Source organism: Rhipicephalus microplus, chromosome 7, assembly GCF_043290135.1.
Source record: "Rhipicephalus microplus isolate Deutch F79 chromosome 7, USDA_Rmic, whole genome shotgun sequence".
NCBI classification, from domain to species: domain Eukaryota; kingdom Metazoa; phylum Arthropoda; class Arachnida; order Ixodida; family Ixodidae; genus Rhipicephalus; species Rhipicephalus microplus.
The window spans coordinates 18,095,738-18,117,232 of record NC_134706.1 but is presented as its reverse complement, the minus strand read 5'-3'; the positions used below and the strand labels follow the sequence as shown (position 1 = coordinate 18,117,232).

Sequence of the window (21,495 nt, the reverse complement as noted above, 5' to 3'; positions counted from 1 at the left end):
ATTGCAATGTGTTCGTTAGCCAGTTAGGCATTTCCTTTGAGAATACGCCATACCGTACAGCTTACAATTTGCTGACAAAACTTACACTTGATGAGGCTAACTCGCATTTGTCGTGAAGGTATAATAAGCATGGCTTGGAACGCAACTGAATGTGGCGGCTTGGGTTTCTTACAATTTACGAAAGTTATAATGGGTTTTAATCTGAACGCTCCATGCCAAGCCATTCAAAGAATGATGAAAACGACAACTAACAAGAATCCTTACAACAGGTAGCAGAATTGACCATCAGGCGTAGAGAATGACAAAACAACAAAACAAAAGTTCCAGCAGTCCCCGGAATATCAGATTGCACAGCATTTGCGAGAACTTTGGCTTCTTTTTGTTTTGCATTTATGACTGAAGTGCATCACATTGCAATTTCACTCTACAACAGCGATGCTACCAAGTGAGCCAATGACTCATACACAATGAGCTAAAGATGGCGCAGATAAAATTAGAAAAAAAAATCTCTATAGAAATAAAAAAAAAGATGACATAATGGCCTGCATATTCACATTTTCCCCCCTAGGCACGGGGTCACCAGCCCTAAATACACCATACTATGTACATATTAATGGGAAGGGCTGGTGGTGGTGAAGTGCAAAATTTTTTCCCGCACGACTCGTACTAACACAAGTATATGAAACACCACTACATTACAGAATGGTTAAAGCCGCCACAACGGTTTACCGAGTGTTGTTAATGTAACCTGATATCAGTGGCTAATCTATACGAAAGCTATAGCCTCATGTCGCATACACTTTGCACAATGAAGTTCCCTTAAAGGCGATTATTCGTCCGACATTGCGTTTTGAATATAGAAAACTCGACGCAAAGACAAAAAGTCGCCGCTAAGTGGCAGGTACGGGTAAAAAATTGTGAGACAACCGAGACAGTGGGCTGAGGTACGAGGAGCATCTGAACGGGTCTCCTCTAGTGATACAACACACCATTTCTATATTTACACTACGGGTGAAGGTAAAAAGGCGATGAACGTATCTTTTTTACAAGAAAGCTGCTGACGCAGCGGTATGTTTATCACAGTCTAGCCCCCTTTCATTGCACTCGCGAGCCTGACAAACACTCAAGAACGTTGCGCGAAAAAAAAAAAAGCGCTCTTGTGCTCGCTCTGCAACACGTACCGGGCATGCGAACACGCGCCTCTTGTTCGCGACCGTTTCGATGACATTTGTGACGACGCATGCCACGCGCGGATATTGCGAACGAGCCGCTGTTCATCTGAACGTCGATACTGAGGCCTGAACTCGTGAAGCGGAGCATCATCGCAACAACCGACTACAGCATTACAATGCTTCTTACAGGTACAAAAATCACCTGTCTTTTTTTGTATTACATTCACCCACAATAGTACTCACACACAAAAAAAAAAAGAAATAGAAAAAAAAAGGTTTGTGGGGAAGTAATAAGCAGCTGTATACCACACGTTACGCACACTCGCAGTGATGCTTCTCATTCTAAATTAGCATGCATATATACATAAATTCATAAAAATATACATAAATATGCCTTTGACAGCAGCCGAACGTAAGAACTAACATAAGGCAATGCTTTCATTAAAATGTTGCTGTCCTTATCGCGATGACAGATGGCATCTACATCTGTCAGAGTTCCTGTCATTTCTCAAGAGACACGCCAAAACCAAATAGCATATTAAGGTGGCAGACTGGTCTTTGGAACCAAAAAGTGACAAAAAAATTAATTTAAAAAAAATGACATATTCGGTTTTTCAAGTATTTTTCTATCTCTTTGCAAATTTTCACACACCAGGAAGAGGTAATTTTTTTGTAATGCCGTTCTAACTGTTCAGATTCTTGGTGCTGTTAACATGCAGAACCAAAAAAAAAGGGGGGGGGGGGGAACCTACTTCGAGGCTTCTTTATAATTTGCCGGCACCTGTTTTAGAAGCTCCGCTGCGAATTTATGAGCACCTTCACGAGGATCGCAAAACATGCGCACCATGATTGTTGCTTCTTAAAGAAGCCGTGTGTTTTCAATTTTTTCCGTATTTCTCAAAAAGGTAAATTTACGACTGCCCGATTCAAGATATATTAGACTGATATTCAAGATATGTTAGCATATCTTGAATATCACTTTTAATACAGCGCTTTTTTTTACTATGGTGGCCTTAAACAATAGGGGGTGAACTTAAGTTATCTCGGGAACAAGATGAGTGACAGGAAAACTAATTAAATATTTGAAATCAGCAGGAAAAACTGTATAGTCCTGTGCAGTTTGATCAAGATCACTGAAGAAATAAACAAAAAAAAAAATGTCTAAGACCAGTCTGCCCCCTTAAGGGATCTTAATTGGAAGTTAATTGATCCCCGTGTAAGCTGCAACTACTAAAGTGTTCATCAAAATGCACATTTTCAATAAGCAGATTCTGAACCTATGCGCCAATGTTTTCGAGGAACTGAGCTTTCCTGCAAGTCCTGTATTGTAAGGTAAAACGAGAAACGAAATATGACGATGCGTAAAATACACGGACACTAACAAGTGCAGCGACTAGAAGAGAAACCAGTACTTGGCTAAGCATTTCTTCGATCCCTTAGAAGGTTGCGAGTGTTCGATGGTGTGCGCTGATAGCTACATCACCGTACGAAAAATGAGAGATTGAAGTCGCAGAGAAATGGCTGTACACAGATCCCGATATTGGAAGTGTGAGACAATGAAGATGCATGTCTCGTACGACGGACAGGATTACAGTTGAAGTCATAGAAAAAATATGACTCATCATGATAAACTGAGTAAGTGAAGGAAAAAAAGATTAAGAAAGAAAGAATGTCTTGTATGATTATGAAACATGATGAAAGTGTAGTTAGTGTTATAAAAAATATGACTGCGAAATGAAGACCATGGTGCAGAACAGATGAAAATCGATCATATGAATGAGAACAGGATGAAAAAAATTCCAGTTAAAGTAATAAAAAGAAAAAATTCCCAGTCCCGCCTGAGAAAGCAAGCAAAAACGAGAAAAAGTCTCGTACAGCTCGGTGACAGGCCGGGTACCACGCTGAATATCTTCTGCCATCAGCATCTTCGGCATGTAGCACATTTTCAGATTTTCAGCATGAATAAACAGCAAAAAAAAAATAGTAGGGACGAAACTAAAGATATAGGCCGACGGCCACTTTCACAAGGTCGTGAGATGCAACAAATGAACATTTGCAAGCGACGCAAGAAGACAATGCAAGAAAAAAAAAAAACCGACGACAATGGTGAAGGCAGTGCTGCGGGCGGAAGATGTGGTCCCTCGAGACACGATCCCCAACGAGGAAAGCACGCTCCGCGGGCTGTTGGCTTGACAGCGGAGGCAGTTATTGCGACAGCAGGACCGGGAACAACGCAGCGATCCTTCTCTTCTTGGTCGTCTGGACGGGTGATGCAGAGCAGTCTGTCTCCGACCTTGGCCGTGCAACTGAAAGAAAGCGCGAGACAAATGCATTTACGTAAACCAAGGTTGAAGCATTGAATCACTCTACATACACTGAAATTTCATTACGACAAAGTCACATCTGCCATGAAAATACTTCGTTATACAGTCGAACCCACTTATAACGATCCCAGATATAACAGTATATAGGTTATAACGGCAATATTTTGTAGCACTTATTAATTTTGTATGCTACCTTTTGAGACCGAGAACACATGCAGCGAATATTTTTCAAAGCCTCCTATTTTTTACAACGAACACAACGTACGAAGCGAAAGAACTGTTGAAACAGGCTAAAGTTGCACGGCGGGCTTGTTGGTATTCAGGCATTCTAAAGCATAAGATAGGCGCTCACTCCCGTGTGCCACACTGCTGTTTACTTGCGGGAAAGATATCGTAGAACACGGCAAGCACCCCACGCAGACTTTGGACGTTGTGAGCTGGGTCCCTCACTTTCGAGACGTTTCTTCGCCGGCAAAATGGAAATGATGGGGGGAAAAAAAAAGAAAATAGAAGGCAGCATGAAGACTTGCGATCACCTTTCACGCGGCTTTTTTTTCTGGCACCGTTCTTGGCACTAACGACCTCCAACGATAATCCAACAATGCCTTCGAACGCGAACAAACCATAAATGCGAGAAGCAATAACTTTCACTGGGACGCTCAACTCTACGACACCACATTGCGCCGCAAACGGTTTTCCACCTTTCAGTAACGGCAGAGATCGGTCGATTGGTGTGCGCGGTTGCGGCGGTGCTTCAACGGATAAGCACCAGAAAAGAGAGATGGCGACGTGTCCAGTGGCAATGAGCGGGCCATTTTGACTCATCGCCGCCAACCTTACCACAGTCATCTGCAGGTGGCTGCTCGGCAGAGTGACGGCAGTACAAATGCGTCATGCCGCCGTACGCAAGTTCGCCAGCGCTGCGTCGTGCGAGGTCGCTTGCGCACGTTGCTCGCAAAACTCCTCGTGCGTGTGTGTTTGTTAAACGATCAGGCTACTCGTCGCACTCGAGCTCGAGCCCTAGTGAAGCATGGGCAAAGAAAGCACAAACCTTCGCATACATTGGACTGCTAACGAACTGGCATGCGACGGTGAGAGCAGAGTAAGTAACGTACTACACACAATCAGCCAGAGATGATTGGTCTGACGTGGCGATACCGCGCTTCAGTGGAACAGCGCGAGTTCATTGCGAACGTGGTTGAATTCACTCGGTAGCAAACGAGTGTCATCTAACACGCTAAAGGCCTAACCTGTCAACGGAGGATTTTTTGCCTTTTTGAATAAAAATACAAGAAAAAAAAAAGATCGGTTTGGCCACTAAGTGGATGTTTTTATGGGCGGGTTAATATACAAGGAAGTACCAATATAACGACCATTTATGGCGGCACTTCCGAATTCGTTATAAACGGCTTCGACTGTACCTGAAAATTTGTTATAAATAATTACTCCTAACACTGTATCTATGGCAAAACTATTGGTCACTAACTTCATTATGACCAATAAATTGTTAACTTGAATTCGTTATATTGATGTTTGAGTGTACTTGTGCTATTAATTTTGCAAAAAGTTCGTACTTAGTTTCGTACTTGCAGGAAACGACTGTTGGTTGGTATGGGAAGTTTTGTGACCTTCGTTTGCTGTGTGCTTGTCAGCTGTGATGCCTCCACACTCACAGCACCGTTTATACGGTATTACACTGTGTTCCGAGTATTGTATTAGGGGAGACACGGGTCGTGAAGGCCAAAAAATTTCTGAAAAATTGATTTGTTGAAGTATTTTTTTAATGATATATAGGGCCTGAAGAAGGTTTTCCTAAAATGCTATTGCCATGTAATGTGTATTTGTTGAGTGATTCGGTCTTAAAGTCAGTTTCACGAATATTTTATCTTGCGAAACTACCTAAAAAACGGGCATATTCGAGGCCGCAGCGCCTAAGAACCACGCCAAGTAGCATGGCAATTTCGGTCTCATTTGAAAGCCTTATTCTTCTTTTGTCTGTTCCTAGCGCAACAACGCCTTTCATCTAGCAACAACATAGCTATCGCAAATAAAGAAAATCCAAATACTCGCACATCGTTGGTGCGTTTCCATCATGTGGGGCAGTTCCCGGTTCCCTAGTGGATGTCAAGGAATTCGTCTGCTAGACAGCGGTAGTGCAATCTGCCATTTTGTGACGAGGCCTGAGCGACAGCTGTGCGATCGGCGCAATGGCAGTCGGTTATTGAAAGTTCAATACTGCTCATGCGTTCAAAAAGACGCAAAAATGGCGTCTGAGAGCACGCAGAGTCTTATCAGCAAAACCCTCTGCCGCCTAGAACACGGAAAAAGCTGGCTGTGCCAACGCTATCACAAACGCGGCTCCCGCGATCACGGACACGATAGCTGGGGCCAATGATCACACGCGAGATCTGTGCGTCGGCACTCCCCTGGTTTCAACGCTGAAAAAGTGGCCCATGCGTGTCGTACGAGTGACATTCAATGGGACCTTTTGTTGACGCAGCCTCATGATGCGAGTGGTCCGTTTCTTGAGACTTGGAAACGGCCGAGACTACTGGAGCGCCGTTCACCGTTGTAAGCTGCTTCAGTGTATGAAGTGCGGTGTGTGAGGCGGGCCTGGCAGCATTTTCGAGCCACGAAACCTGTGCTGACGAGTGATGAGTGCGGGGAACTGAAATTTGTACAGAGCTTGCCAAGAGCAAAGAGGGGGGGGGGGGGGGATGCAGCGCGCTGCTTATTTGAGATCAACGTGCTCGCGGTTCGCGCGGGATAGCATACAGACAAACTGCGTTGAACTGCATTTTTTTTTCAGCCTGAATGTTTCATGGAGATGCAAAGACATATAGAGATTACGTGAAAGTGGGAACGATTCCTGTTTCGTAGAAGGTTGCCGTGCACGTTACTGACGACTGCGCAAGCACCGTCGAAACGCTGTATGCCGATCTGAACTATGGAAACCCTGAAAACATCTGGTACGCAATGAAAAGAAAGTGCTCGAAGAATGATGACTTCACTCCTGGTGGCTTCTAGCATCATTACTGCACTGATATACACCATTAACTGTTTAATATACATGCTCACCGTGTCCCCAAACTTCTTTTCTGGTTTTCTCAAAACAACATTTTTCATCAAGTCCGAGGCCGTTGCCCACAGTATCTTTTGATCTAGTGGTTGGATTTTGATAATTGTTGCAGCATTTGGAAGCTTATACATTAATGAGTGCAACAAGACCAAAATATTATGATAATTTCATTAAAAACAGTGATTTATTTAACAATATAATTAAGCAACAGTTTCAAATGTCTCATGAGTCTACTTGTCTACTTGGCCATAACTCTTGAACCAATGAAGATAAAAATAAATTAAGTTTCCTTGCACTCTCTTTTCTTTACAGAACACTTCCATATCTTACTTACAGAAACTTCCACATCTTACTTACAGAATATCTTACAGAAAGCTGTCTAAACAGTAGGCAGAATGTAGGTTTATGGAACAGTCAATATATTGAAATCTGGAAGTGACAGCTAAAAACTAATTGCGTATTTCTTTTCAGCTACGAGAAATGCATATCACATAATGTTTACAGCTCTAAAACTCTAAATTAAAAAAAAATGAAGACCAGTGTCTCCCCTTGAACCGTGTTGATTGATTTGTGGGGTTTAACGTCCCAAAACCACCATATGATTATGAGAGACGCCGTAGTGAAGGGCTCCGGAAATTTCGACCACCTGGGGTTCTTTAACGTGCACCCAAATCTGAGCACACGGGCCTACAACATTTTCGCCTCCATCGGAAATGCAGCCGCCGCAGCCGGGATTTGAACCTGCGACCTGCGGGTCAGCAGCCGAGTACCTTAGCCACTAGACCACCGCGGCGGGGCCTTGAACCGTGTTCACAGCCCATTAACTCAAACCTCTATGTAACAAATTTAGATATAATGAATTATCGGTTATAACGACATAACTTATAGCTTTGCCTTAGTGTTACAAATAATCGCTTATAACGAATTTTCGTGACAGAGGTGACTCTTGTTTGAGTGTAATACCTTTTTGGGTACAACATTCTTTCACAGCTTCCACAGCATTACACATGTTATGTGTGAAAAGGAATGCAGTGTTGTCTAGTGCAAATTGCTGACAGGAGAGAGGGCCGAGAGAGGAGAGAAAAGGAAGAACCGCCACCGCCACCTAACAGCAAAAGCCCCCCTCACCAGAGTCGGCCCCGTCAAACTGAATGAGGTCGCCAGCCTGTGGGACTTCGGGGCAGATAACCGGCGACGGCACGTTGCTCGGGATCGGCTCGTCGAGCAGGCTGTCATCCGTCGTCGGGAACAGCTCCAGAAGTTCCGGTTCCGGCAGGTGACATGGCATGGGCTCTGGGTGCAGCTGCATCAGTTCTGGTTCGGCCTGCCTGCAGAGCTCCAGCAACTCCGGCTCAGAGCAGCTCTCCAAACTGCTCGTCGTTGCCTGGTCTACGGTTGAGTAGTTCGCTGCCGAGGGCACTCGCACCGTCGACACTGACGACAGATCGTTCGCGACAGTCTCCACAGGCATCCTGTTGACCTCCGCAAGGCTGACAGCCCGTGCCTCCCGGTCCCAGCACATGTCAAAGTACTTGGGCAGTGAATTGAGCAGCTCTTCTAGGCTTTTGAAACCTAGCTGCTGCAGCGGAGGAGGTTTTCCATATCTGTGAGAAAGGAACAAGAAAGGCTTTGAACGGTCTACAGACAATCCCCTTTATAAGAAACACCGATGTAACAGGAAAATAGTTACAAGAGACACCGTTGTGCTCCGATTGACATAAAGGTTGATAAAAAATTGCATACATTATATCCTGCTCATAAGAGACACATCATATAAGAGACAGGAATTGCCTCCTGGTGCATTTCTTCTATATAGGGACTTCAACTGTATTAAATAATGATTACGAATCACTCTTTCTTTGCCAATCTCATTCCAAATGAATCCCTTTGAATTGGCGTCCCCAACTCACTGTTGTAAGTCACACATACCATGCCTCTCTGACTCACCTGCGAAGGTAAGCCTCTTCGAGCAGAACCAGGGACATCTTTGGCTCTTTGCCTAACTCCGTGATGGAATAGAGCAAGCGGCGCAGCTGCCAGGCTAGACGGTACGGGGGCGACAGCTTCATCTGGCCAGTGCACCGGTCGACAATGATGCAGCCGCTGTGCTCCAGGCCACGCAGTAGCACGAGGTCCGGGTACGAACCCCATCGCTGGTGGAAGGCCGCCCACAGCTCGGCCATGTCCATGCAGTCGTTGGGCTCGAACAGCAGCTCCAGGACGCACGCCTCCTCCGACCTCTTATCCGGGCCTTCCTCTGACCCTCTTTCCTCGACAGTCTTACTCGTCTCCTGGAAACAGGTTGGGAACAATCGTCGGTGCAGTCAAACATTGTCGCATCAAAGGGGAAAGGATGAAAAAAAATTATCTGATGGGGTTTAACATTCCGACACCACCATATGATTTTGAGAGAAGCCGTAGTGGAGGGCTCCAGAGATTTCGACCACCTGGAGTTCTTTATAGTGTACCTAAATTTAAACACACTGACCTCAAGCGTTTTTGCCTTCCATCAAAAATGCGGCCGCCGCGGCCGGGATTCGATCTCGCGACCTGCGGGTGGGCAGTTGAGAGCCTTAGCCCCTAGGCCACCACGGCAAGCAATGAGGGGGGGGGGGGGGGGCAAAATAAAAAAAAAAGAAAAAGACAAAAAAAAAAAGGCTTCGTAGCAGAGGTGTCACAGCCAATATCTATGCATACCTGCCAAACAGAGTACCGTATTTACTCGCATAATAGGCGCACCTTTTTTTCCAGAAAATCCGGCTCGAAGTTAGGGGTGCGCCAATTACGCGGGGTAAAATTTTCGAAAATTTTTTCAACTCGGTTCTCGCGCTTTAAATCTGCACACTTGTCAAGTAAAAGGCGACTTTATCGTTTACCAATTAATTCAGCATAAAACAAACATACCTACGTACCTTTTAATGAACAAGCGAGAGCCGTCAACTGCACACACACACGTAAAATTTATTTACACAAAAGTTGTAGCTGTTCCTCCTTTTCCCTACTCGGAGTCCGAGTAGGAGATCACACATTCATCCTCGCCGAGCGGGGATTCGTTTTCGGTGTCCGAATCATCCGCACCCCACAACATGTCATCCTCACTCGCATCCAGTGCGTTCGAGATACCTGTCTTCTTGAAGCTTTTCCTGACGACTTCGTCGGAGATCGCCTGCCACGCTTCCACGATCCAAGCGCACAGCATTTCCACAGGCGGCCTCTTAATATTACCACCTGTAGTCAGCTGATGTTGTCCTCCAGCCATCCAGGTGGAGTACAGCCTTCGAACATTGTCCTTGAAAGGTTTATTCAAGGACACGTCCAAAGGCTGCAGTATCGATGTGATGCCGCCCGGAATCATTGCCAGATCTGTGCGCAGCTCCTTTAGCTCATCTCGTACGCGGTCTACTAGGTGCCCACGAAAACTGTCCAGGACAAGCATGAACGGCAACAACAGACCACCCGGCCGCTGACCTCAGACTGTTTTCACCCAATCCACTATGAGTTCCGCGCTCATCCAGCCTTTTTCCTGGACTCTGACGTAGATGACTTGAGGGAATTTTGCCTTTGGAAGCGTCTTACGTTTAAAAATAACGTAAGGCGGTAGCTTACGCCCATCCGGTGTCACCGCCAGCATTACGGTGCATCGTTGTTTATCAGCGCCAGACGTTCTGACCATGACGCTCCGTGCACCTTTCTCCTCCACTGTCGTGTTCCACGGCATATCAAAGCAGAGGGGGGTCTGATCAGCGTTGCCGATCTGGGACAAAATGAAGTCTTTCTGCTGTCAGAGCTTTATAACAAAACTGTGGAAGTCCACCACTTTGTCCTGATATGCTGCGGGCAAGCGCTGGCACAAGGTGGTCCGCCTTCTCAGTGCGAGGCCATGGCGCCGCATGAAACGAGTTGTCCATCCGGAGCTGGCTTTGAACTCTTTTGCTTCGATTCCCTGCGCTCGGGCTATTCTGCGCGCCTCAGTCTGCACAATATCCAACGACACAGCACAGCCGTCTTGTCGTAGCTCCCGTATATGCCGGACCAGTTGCTCTTCGACGTTCGGATACCTGCAGGTCTTGGCACCGCGGAAAGCCCGTCGTGTCTTCTTCGTCGCCTTAAGTTTTTCTTCTTGGTCCCTCTAGTACCGAATACTGGTTTCTCCAATGCCGAAATGCCTGCTTGCAGCCCGGTTGCCGTGCTCCAGCGCGTACTGCACTGCCTTCAGTTTAAACCCAGCCGTGTAGCTCGCGTACTTCCCCATGGTGGAATAAAAGTTCAATACACGACCACAACATACGCACACCGCTTGCAAAATGACGTTTCTTTTTCTCTGATGGTGGTGATGGCGATCGAGCCCCCGGCGTTGTACACGTGACCTCTAAAAAGCGCGGCGATTTGGGGGGTACCAGCAGTGGCGTAACTAGATAGGACGGCGCCCAGGGCAAATATATTTCCGCGCCCCTCATTATGCCCGTGATAATGTTTGTTATTATTATTATTATTATTAATAATAATAATAATATTATTATTATTATTATTAATAATAATAATATTATTATTAATAATAATTATTACTACAGCTCCTATTAATAATAATATTATTATTATTAATAATAATAATATTATTATTAATAATAATTATTACTACAGCCCCCCCCCCCATTAAAAGCGCTAATGTAGGCTTCCGCGATTGCCTACTGGCGCGCGGCGGGCCATTTCGGAGGCCAAGGGCCACCAGTTCTGATTTCGATGAGCTACGCCCGCGTTTTTGTATAGTATTTTTCTTTTTTTATTCAAACTTCCGGAAGTCCCTTACCCGTCATTGTTCTCTTCCAGTCCACACTGCAAAAATCTTGACGGCACGGGCGCTTCCCAGGCCCAAGTTTCTCGTACCTAAGCTTTCGCGCTATTTGTGCATCCCAAGGAATGCAGGGTGAGTACAAAACAAAGCAACCAGCTAGACACCGCGCCCTCGGGTCTGGTATGGGGGTTAAACTGGTCGGAGTGTTCTGCCGTTTCGCTCCGTTCGCTGTTCCATTGATGGAGGTCATCCTTGTGCGGCCGCATTCTTTCAGGGAAGTTCTTGGTTTCTCCAACGTACGAAGCGGGGCAGTCGGCACATGCTGTCGGGTACACTACGCTCTGCGCTTTTTTCGCAGGTGCGTGTTCTTTGGGCCAAAGGATGAACCTGCCCATGGCGGTGGATGGCATGTGGGAAACGTTGACCCCCGCCCTTCTATTGCTTTGCTGGCGCCCGCGATGCAGGGAATCAACAAACGTCGCCGTCGTGTCACGCTTTCTCCGTCTTTCCTCCAGAGAACTCTGCGAATAAACGCCTTTGTTTAGCCTTTGGTGCCGAGGTCACGGATTATATTCGCCCTTCCTTCCGCCGCTGCGTGGACGATTAGTCGTTGGACGATCGGCTATTTCGTTGGAGTTTTCTGTTCTTACTCAAAAAAGGTGCATTCGAACTTTTTTATTTTATTTTGTTTACGTACGTGGTTGGTTTCAGGGAAGCTTTCAGTAAGTGGTTTGGGAGGCTGGTGGGGTTCGCTGAAACTCATCTAACCCAGTGCTGCGGAGCACAAAACAAAGCTTAGCCGAGGGTCATGGGAAGGCACGGAGGTAGCGCAGCAAAATGAAAATAGAGGATCCTTTTCCCGATGCAAAAGCCATTGCGGCAACCCTTTCCTTCACCACCATCCCCACTTCCAGTCGTACATTACAACCTCGCCCCTCCCCCCTTCCAGGCGGTTTTACGGAAAAAAACATTGACAACCTTTCCAGGGGGCGCCAACCCGAGGACTCGGCTTGGCGCCCCCTCCCTAGTGGCGCCCGGGGCACTTGTACCCCCTTGCCCCCCCCTAGTTACGCCACTGGGTACCAGTAATTGATGGAACAGCCGTTTTTTTTTCGCTCATGGACGCTTTTTTTTTTTCAAGTTTTATTTCCACAAACACGTTGGTTAGGTCGTTGCACTTCGAATTTTTTTTATTTGCTCGTCGATTTGCCTTCTTTTTTTCTTCAGGGTACGGGGACCGCGTTCCAACTGTACCGCTGAGGGGTAGAATCGTTTCTGATCACGGCCAAGTTCGGGGTGCGCCTATTATGCGCGGAATTAAAAAAAAATCGAATTTTCCGCGACCAAACTAGGGGTGCGCCTATTATGCGAGTGCGCCGATTATGCGAGTAAATACGGTAATGTACAAACTCATGTTCTGGAAGCAGGTTTTTTTTTTTTTTTTTTCCCAACTTTGGGGTGAGAATCACATGTGCGGCTAACACAGACAAAGAAAAGGACAGGTTTTTTCGTCTTGCACGTTTTCAGCCCTACTTGCCTTCTCTAAAGTGTAGTACTTGCTCGAACAAAGATAAGCGATAAAGAACACTTATCCCTTTTAGGCGGTTAAAAGAGTATTATTTCTCACCCTCATCCTCTTTACTCGTCGCATCTTCACACTACCATCTATACCGGATGAGCCTGTCCTCTGTTCCATTGAACTTGTTCTAAGATTCCAAAGACCTTGAAACTACTATTTATGTTGAAGGAAACTTTACCCCACGCTTTGAAAATACCTTCAAACTTCGATGTAACAAGCCAAGGTATTACGTAATATCGGTTATAATGAAGCAAATGAAGAATACTCTTGCAATAGATACAGTGTTAGGAATACGTTTACAACGAACTTATTTTCGTGTATGATGCAACTTCTAAAGAGGTTTGAGTGTTCAATTACACACATCCACTGGGGAAGTCCCCTTCAGCTGTCCAGTTGGTGTTGATGAGCGGCAGCACCTCGGAAGCAGCTGCTAATTCTCCCAAGACTGTGGTTTTGCCAACTACAGGTGCGAAAAAACACTGCCCAGCTGCCTTGTTTTCTCCTTCCCCAAAAATAACTCCGAAATTCTCACGACACCCAAAAAGTGTTACTGCTAAACCTCTTCAAAATTTAAGGGTATGGCTAAAATGAGTAATCTTTCAATATATCTTTTGGGGGCATTCTCTAACAGAGTTCTAAGTGCAGCTACGTTGTGCGTGGGTGGGCATCACACGACTACACGGAGTGATGTCATTGTTGGTCGCAGTTCCTATGTGGCTAGCCTGGGAAGCATTGTTGGCCCAAGAACACAGTTTCCTAAAACGCGAACATCAAGTCAATCCCTCGTAAGGAGAGAGCAGAGAGAGAGAGCACACCTCTTTAGGCACAGGCGGCAGCTGCCTACTCGGATGCCGGTAGCCGGGCACCAGTCGCACCATTTTTCGCCTGCCACTCTTATGAATCTGCAACGAACATGACGTTAGCAACTATTTACTACAGCGAAAGCAAAAATTGGCTCCCATTAATATGAAGTTCAAGGGAACCTCAGAAAACTTTAAATTAAACAAACTTTTAATGAAGCAAAATGAACAAAAACTGCACTTTTATTACTTCAAGCAATTTTTATTGCTTCAAGCCTCACATTTTTCTAAAAAAAATAGTCATCTTCTTCTCTTGCTGAGCCTGGTTGCAGCTAGCAAGTTTTCCAAGCAGTACACGTGTCGAAGTGCTTCTTCAACAGTGTCTTTTTCAAGAGAACAGAAAGGCAAGGTTCTATATGGTGTCGCATAAGTTGGTTCCGAGGGCTCCCGATGTTGCTCGCAGAGACATCGGTAGCCCTCGGCAGCAGTTTGTTTGTGATGTCGTCGTCGTCTTCCGCTAGCCCATTAGTCGACCGCATGTAGCGACGTTGCTGTCTACAGCAACGAATTCTTCAAAACGGACGTCACTAAGAACGGCCCTAAAACTACAGTCGTCGAGATCACCTGTCTGCGCTTGACAAATTTTGCGAGCATGCTAGGATTAACACCGTACTTCTGTGCAATGCCTTGCTTGGCGGTGCCTCCCTGTTCAACTTCTTTCAAGACTTCCCAATTTTAATGCCAGGTCAAGCGTTCAATAGGGGCTGCGTGTTGCCATTATCAAGTGTCGCCACCACAGCACTCAAAGTAAGATGCGGAAACACATGCGGATTCAGCCCAAAGTGCGTTGGCGGGCTAGTTGGTTTATCGTGCTATGTTTGAACAGCATGAATAGACGCGGAAGAAACAGAACACGCAAACACAGATACAGCGCTCTGTGTGTGTCTGCACATTCTTCTCCGCCCGCATCCATTCGCACTGTTGTTACTCCAACCCAGCGCACAGCTCAAGCACTCGACAAATCACAAAGAAAGATCTAGTTAGCCAGTGCAATCAATGCGATACCCCGGTGTTGACTAAACAAGATGGCCGCTTCATAAACTGTGCCACTGCGAGCAGCGACGATGGAAACAACAGCGCGGTCCGACAACAGTCCTAACACATGAAAAATTCTCCATTTCAGTCAACAATTGAGGTCGCCTCAAGGCTTTGACTGAAAAATACTAATTACCCACATTACAGGCTTTTAACTTCAAACTATTAAGTATTTTTTTCATAGGCTTGCATACAAAACTGATGGAACAACTCGTTGACTTCTAATTAACTAAAAAATTGCAATTAAGCAACCTCATATTAGCGGGAGTCGACTGTATTGTGAGACCACAACAATAGGCTACTTTGGTGGCCAGTTGTCCGCTGCCACCTCCAGTGTTTCCAGCTTGTTTCGCAGAAATTCCGGCGTCAGTGTCGTTGGTTGTGAGCAAGACATCACCATTTCTTGCGTGACCGAAAAATCGAGAACGATGAGAATAAAATGAATAAATGATAAAAAATCCTGGAGCAGAGTAGGGACCGAATCAGGGTAGTTTGGGTTTAAGTGGGGGTCGAACTCGGGTCACCTGCGTGGCAAGTGGATGTTCTATCACACAGCCATGCCTCTGCTTGTCAAAACAGTGAAAAGAACTTCCTTTGCTTGAAAACGCAGTGAAAGTAGCTTTCATGCTTCACAAGCACACGCATCATGTTTACAAGCTTCGTCGTGCAAGATGAATTATTCACAATGCAATATGAAATATTGCAGTAGTAACGCATGGCACAAGTGTCTATTGCCAACGGACATCAGAATATGTGATCATCATGGTGGCTCCTTGGTCGAAAGTCGGTCACCCACTACAAAAGGCACACGCGCTACTGCGCCTATTCCCTTTTAAGGCCACGCAGTGGGTGCATAGCAAATTTGAAAAGGTTTCATGAACCAAGTGTTTGAAGGACACACTAGGAACAGGATGTTGCTATCGCATTCAACTACTAAAGGCGAAAATTCAGGGTTCCCTAATGCACTCATGAATACTTGGTCAACGTTTTGATGCGAGTAAAGGTGGTTTTTTTCTTTCGGATAGAATCAGAAAGTCGTTGTAAGATGCGGGGTCGGCTTAAAACTGTGGAGCAAAAACAAGGAGGATGGTTTCTGGGAAATCTTGCCGGGAATAAGCTGATTCGTCGTAAAATGTAGGTCGTCGCGAGACCGGGGGACGACGTATAGTCGAAGTTCCACTATATTCAAAGTGTTCGATCATTCGTGCATGCCTAGACATTACCCTATGAAGCCATATTGATGTCATAGGCCTGCGAAATTCGTGATATCGTCATGACGACACAGTGATGTCATGACGTAACGTGACGTCATACGGTGCCGTCGTACACATTGTTGCTTGGTCACAGGCGGGCTGATCCTAAAGTCACTGCTAACTCATGAGAGATGCAGAACGCTTGCATGCATCCGATTCCGGAGGCCAAGCGACAGCCCGTTGGGTGCAGAAACGTTCTAGGTGCGGGATCAATACCATAGATTCAGAAGAAAGAGAAAATGAAGTTTGCCTTCGATGTGTAAGATATTCTGCGAGTCTTTCTTCATCTTTTTGAAGCTCTGATGTTCCTATTTCTGCTTTTGCTACTTCAGGCAAGAAAGTTTTCACCTGCAAGCAACACACTGCAACGCGAATGGCTGGTGACTAAAACGCTCACCTCAGCAACGTCGGAGATGGCCTCTATCAGGTGGGTCATCTTCCCATACGGCAGGTAGTTGGCAATGCGAAGGGGTCGGCCAAACTCTTGCTGGTAGGCGGAGCCCAACTTGTGCACTGGAAGTCCCTTGTCGCCCAGTGGACCCAGCAGCTGCACCAGTTCCCTGGCAAACAGGCGCAGGCGCTCCGCTACCTCCAACGTTGGATCCGGAGGCGCTAAAAAAAGTACAAGCCGTCGGTCTTTCTCCCAGAGTGCAATTACCTTACAGTCAATTACAGGTCGAGAAAAAAAAAAATGCTACCTCTATCCACAGAACCGTGGGATTCCTACCCGTCACTTGTGAAAGGCAGCTGTGCTCGCCGGTTTCTGTTTGAACTGTAAGGACTTTATCTTGACCAATGTAAATGGTCAGACCCACCTATAATGACCCCAGATATAACAATGTATCCGTTACAACCATATGTCAGTGCCATCGGTCGGCAAACTCACTCGGACTGACTTTACCGTAATTACTCGAATCTAACGCGCACCTTTTTTCCGGTTAATCAAGTTAACTGAGTAAACGAAAAAAAAAAAAATGAAGACGGTCATTCTATTGCCATCGGCATTTCCAAAATGGTCCCCCCCAACGTGTGTCGGCATGGCACGACGGCCATTACAGCCTATGTGTTTCCCATGTGCGGCACTTCGTACGTGTGCTGAGGAGTTCGTCATCTTGTAGTGCATTAGCATCGACGGCATGTAAGGGCTGACTCCAAAAACTCTACGAGTGCACCACGATGCCGCTTTTAAAAGAAAAGTCATTGCCTGTGCCGAAACGGACGGAAATCGGGCCGCATCGCGGTCGTTCGGAGTTCCCGAAACGTGCGTGCGGGACTGGCGGAAACAAAAGCAGAAGATTTTCGACAGCAAAGATTCATGCAAAGGCTTCAGTGGACCACAGCAGGGTTGGTTTCCGCAAATTGAAGAGCTGCTGGCCGAGTATGTGCTTGAGCAGCGAGCGGCACAGCGGCCCGTGACGACAGAACTGCTAAAGTGTGGGCTATGCAGTTAGCTTTAGAAAAAGGGCTAACGCGGAGCCAGTTCAAAGCGAGCAGGTGCTGGCTAACTAACTTTATGAAGAGAAAAGGGTTTTTTCTCCGAAAGCGAATGGGCATGGGCCAAAACTTGCCGGAGGAGTACGAAGAAAAGCTTCACAGTTTTCAGAGGTTCGTCCTAAACTTGCGGCACAACAACGGCTACCTGCTTGGGCAAATCGGGAATGCCGATCAGGCGCCTCTTTACTTCGACATGCCTGGCACCACAACCGTCGAGAAGAAGGGGCGAAGCAAGTTCGCGTGCTGACATCGGTCCACGGTAAAACTACAGTGACTGCAACGCTCTGTTACACGTCAGATGGGCACAAGCTTCGCCCGTACCTCATATTAAAATGGAAGACACTCCCGAAAGGAGTCGTTTTTTTCGAGTGGTGTGATCGTGTGGGCCAGCGAGAAAAATGGGTGCAAGTTGCAATCGATGTCTTACGTTTTTTTTTTTTTTCGTCGTGGAAATCAGGTGCGCGTTACAATCGAGGGCGCGGTGGAATCGAGTAAATACGGTATATCAAGATGCACCAGACATAGCATCGATTACATGAAATATTGGTGTTGAAGAGCATCGGCACCACGATCAAAAAAGGTAATTTTGGAGACTTGCGAGTCGACTCGCTCAGACTGGCTCAGACTCGGATCAAGCCACGAGTCCCAGCGAGTCAGGCTCAGGAAAATTTGTTGAGCCTAAGTCTGAGTTACCCCTAAGTGTAAAATATATTTCATGAACGAGCTCCGTAATTTTCGCTGACCTATGGTGAGTGCTATAAGGATTTTCGTGTACAGTCGAAACCCTTTATAAGAGACACTGATATAAGAGAGAAAAGGGTATAAGACACACCAGTATGCGTACAGTGAAATACGGGTTGATAAGAAAATGCATACGAGGTACCCTGCTTATAAGGGACATCTCATGTGAAAGACGGGAATTGCTATTTGGAGCATGCCTCTTACCGTATTTACTCGATTCTACCGCGCCCTCGATTGTAACGCGCGCCCGCTTTCCACCGCGAAAAGTGAGACATCAATTGCAACGCGCACCCATTTCTCTCGCTGGCCCGCACGATCACACTACTCAAAAAAACGACTCCTTTCGGGAGCGTCTTCCATTTAAATAGGTACGGGCGAAGCTTGTGCCCATCTGACGTGTAACAGAGCATTGCCGTCACTGTAGTTTTACCGTGGACCGATGTCAGCACGCGAACTTGCTTCACCCTCTTCTTCTCGGCGGTTGTAGTTCCAGGCGTGTCGAAGTAAAGAGGCGTCTGATCGGCATTCCCGATTTGCCCAAGCAGGTAGGCGTTGTTGGGCTGCAAGTTTAGGACGAATCTCTGAAAACTGTGAAGCTTTTCATCGAACTCTTCTGGAAACTTTTCGCATATGCATGTTCCCCTTCGGAGGAAAAAGCCTTTCCTCTTCATAAAGTTACTTAGCCAGCACCTGCTCGCTTTAAACTGGCTCTGCATTAGACCTTTTTCTAAGACTAATTGCATAGCCCGCAATTGGAGCAGTTCTGTCGTCACGGGCCGCTGTGCGGCTCGCTGCTCAAGCACATACTCGCCAAGCAGCTCTTTAATTTGCGGAAACCGACCCTGCTGTGGTCCACAGAAGCCTTTGCGTGAAGTTTTGCTGTCGACAATCTTCTGATTTTATTTCCGCCGGTCCCGCACGCACGTTTCGGGAACTCCGAACGACCGCGATGCGGCCCGATTTCCGTCCGTTTCTGCACACGCGATGACTTCTTTTAAAAGCGGCATCGTGGTGCACTCGAGTTTTGGGAGTCGGCCCTTCCACGCCGTCGATTCTAATGCACTACTAGATGACGAACTCCTCAGCACACGTACGAAGTGCCGCACATGGGAAACACATAGGCAGAAATAGCTGGCGCGCCATGCCGACGCACGTAGGGGGCGGCCATTTTGGTTTTGCCGATGGCAATAGATTGACCGTAATTTTTTTGTTTGTACTCGATTCTAACATGCATGCGATTTATGAACTCGCTTAACCGGAAAAAAGTTGCGCGTTAGATTCGAGTAATTACGGTATACTACAGGGGTTCAACTGTACTATGGGTCGAAGTTGCATCCACATACGGCTAACATTTTCCAAGGCCTCCTATTTTTACAACTAGCACCTCAGACATGGTCACGGTAATCATGTAGCACATATGAAGCTTTGTTGAAAAACAAAAAGCTAAAACCGGCCTTCTAAAGCATGAGAGGGGCACGCACTTGCGGCAAAGATATCATACATTGGCTACCACCGCACACGGGTTTCGGACGCTGTGAGCGAAGTCTTTCACTTTTCAGGCGCTGCTTCAGTGGCAGATTGGCGGTGAGCAAAAAATAAAACGAAATAAGGTGCAGCCTTAGCTTTCACACGACAAGGCTTTTCGGTTCTCTGCTTCTACGCGTGCCTACAGTGAATCGATCAACGCCTTGGAAAGGAAGAAGCCATAAATGCTATAAGCGATGACCGTGATAACTTTTCGTCCCATAAAATTTCACTGCGTCAACCTGACAATGTGCCGCACAATGGCTTGCATATTTTTTTGGGGGGAATCGGTGGAAGCTGGTAAATCGATCGTTATGTCTTCCCCGCAACTGTGGCGATGTTGTCATGAATAAACATCAGAAAAGAGTGAACGCGATGCAGTGGTCGGTGATGAACATGCTATTACGACTAATTGCGGTCAACGTTAACACAGTAATTTGTTTGCTTGGCTTTGCATATGGCGTAAAGTGCGCAGATTGACGGCCATACAAATCACCACGTTGCCGTTTGCAAGTTCACCACTGCCACGTCACGCAAGCGTGTCATATTAAAGAAACGAAAGTACACTCAAACCTCAACATAATAAAGCTGCATCTTACACAAAAATAAGTTCGTTATAAAGGTTTACTTCCATCCCCATATCTATTGCAAAACTATTTTTATTTTATTTGTTATAACCAATATTTTGTTATATCCGGGTTCGTTATATCGAGGTTTGAGTGTAGCTCGCCCGTATTGAGCAACGCAAGCACCAAGTAATGCCGATGCACAAACAGCGAGCGTGCCGCACCTCGTCGTGCAGGACTGCGTGAGTATCGTGGAGACGTAGATTGCGTACTGCTTGCGACACGCTTATCTTCACCGCGTTGAACGAACCAGCTGCTCGTCGCACCCGTGCACTGTCTGGAAGAACGCACAAACGTGCACATACAGTATAAAGCGGCCCCCGCCGTGTGCCGTAGGCAACGCACTGCACGCAACTAGCCAAGAATGATCAGCTTCGCGTGGCAAAGCCGTGGTTTAGCAAAACGGTGTCAATTAATTGCAAAATGGCGCCACTTCTTGGCATCACAGTGCTTAATGTGAACACCCTCTTACACTTTTGAAGCACTGATCTTTTGTTTTTGGTTTGCCTAGACTGATGGCTGTGGATCATTTTAGCACTAGGTCTAAGCACATATTTATTCACGCAATAAAATAACTACATCGCTGCTGGACCTGTCAGCATGTAGTGGGGCTTCCCAGAGCTATTGGGGGAGGAAATGGCAACGCATGGCACAGGCCTGTGACACGATAAGTATAATGTTTGAGGTGATTGTGGCATGAGAACTGAGATTAATAGTGTGTTTCATATTTCTTTTGTCTGCTTTTTATTGAGCCCCAAGTGATGCCATCACAACGAAAAAAGATCACTACGACTGCAAGACAAGACAGAGGCGCCGGCTACCATTTCGCCTCTGGATAGTTAGCTTGCAAAGGTTTTTTTTTTATACAACACTTTTTTTCTGGTGAATAAGTATATCTTGCGAGTAAATACTACCCTAAGATACATGCAAAATCAGAAGTATTACTCTTTATGCCCCCCTCCTTTTTTTTTATTTCACAACGCAAGGAAATTGACTTCTTTGACACCTTAGAGGAA

General features: G+C 46.3%; 1 protein-coding gene across 1 annotated transcript in view; it reads right to left on the bottom strand.

Annotated features, from left to right (window-relative positions):
* Positions 1 to 3,042: 3,042 nt before the first annotated feature.
* Marf1 (meiosis regulator and mRNA stability factor 1-like protein) overlaps positions 3,043 to 21,495 on the bottom strand; it is a 56,786-nt gene continuing 38,333 nt past the window's right edge. The window contains exons 15-19 of the mRNA XM_037430431.2: positions 16,492 to 16,706; positions 13,762 to 13,848; positions 8,523 to 8,866; positions 7,704 to 8,179; positions 3,043 to 3,478 (exon numbers count right to left, since the gene is read on the bottom strand). Of these exons, the coding sequence (XP_037286328.2) occupies positions 3,378 to 3,478; positions 7,704 to 8,179; positions 8,523 to 8,866; positions 13,762 to 13,848; positions 16,492 to 16,706 (1,223 nt within the window). The 3' untranslated portion in view covers positions 3,043 to 3,377. The remainder of the gene's footprint in view (positions 3,479 to 7,703; positions 8,180 to 8,522; positions 8,867 to 13,761; positions 13,849 to 16,491; positions 16,707 to 21,495) is intronic.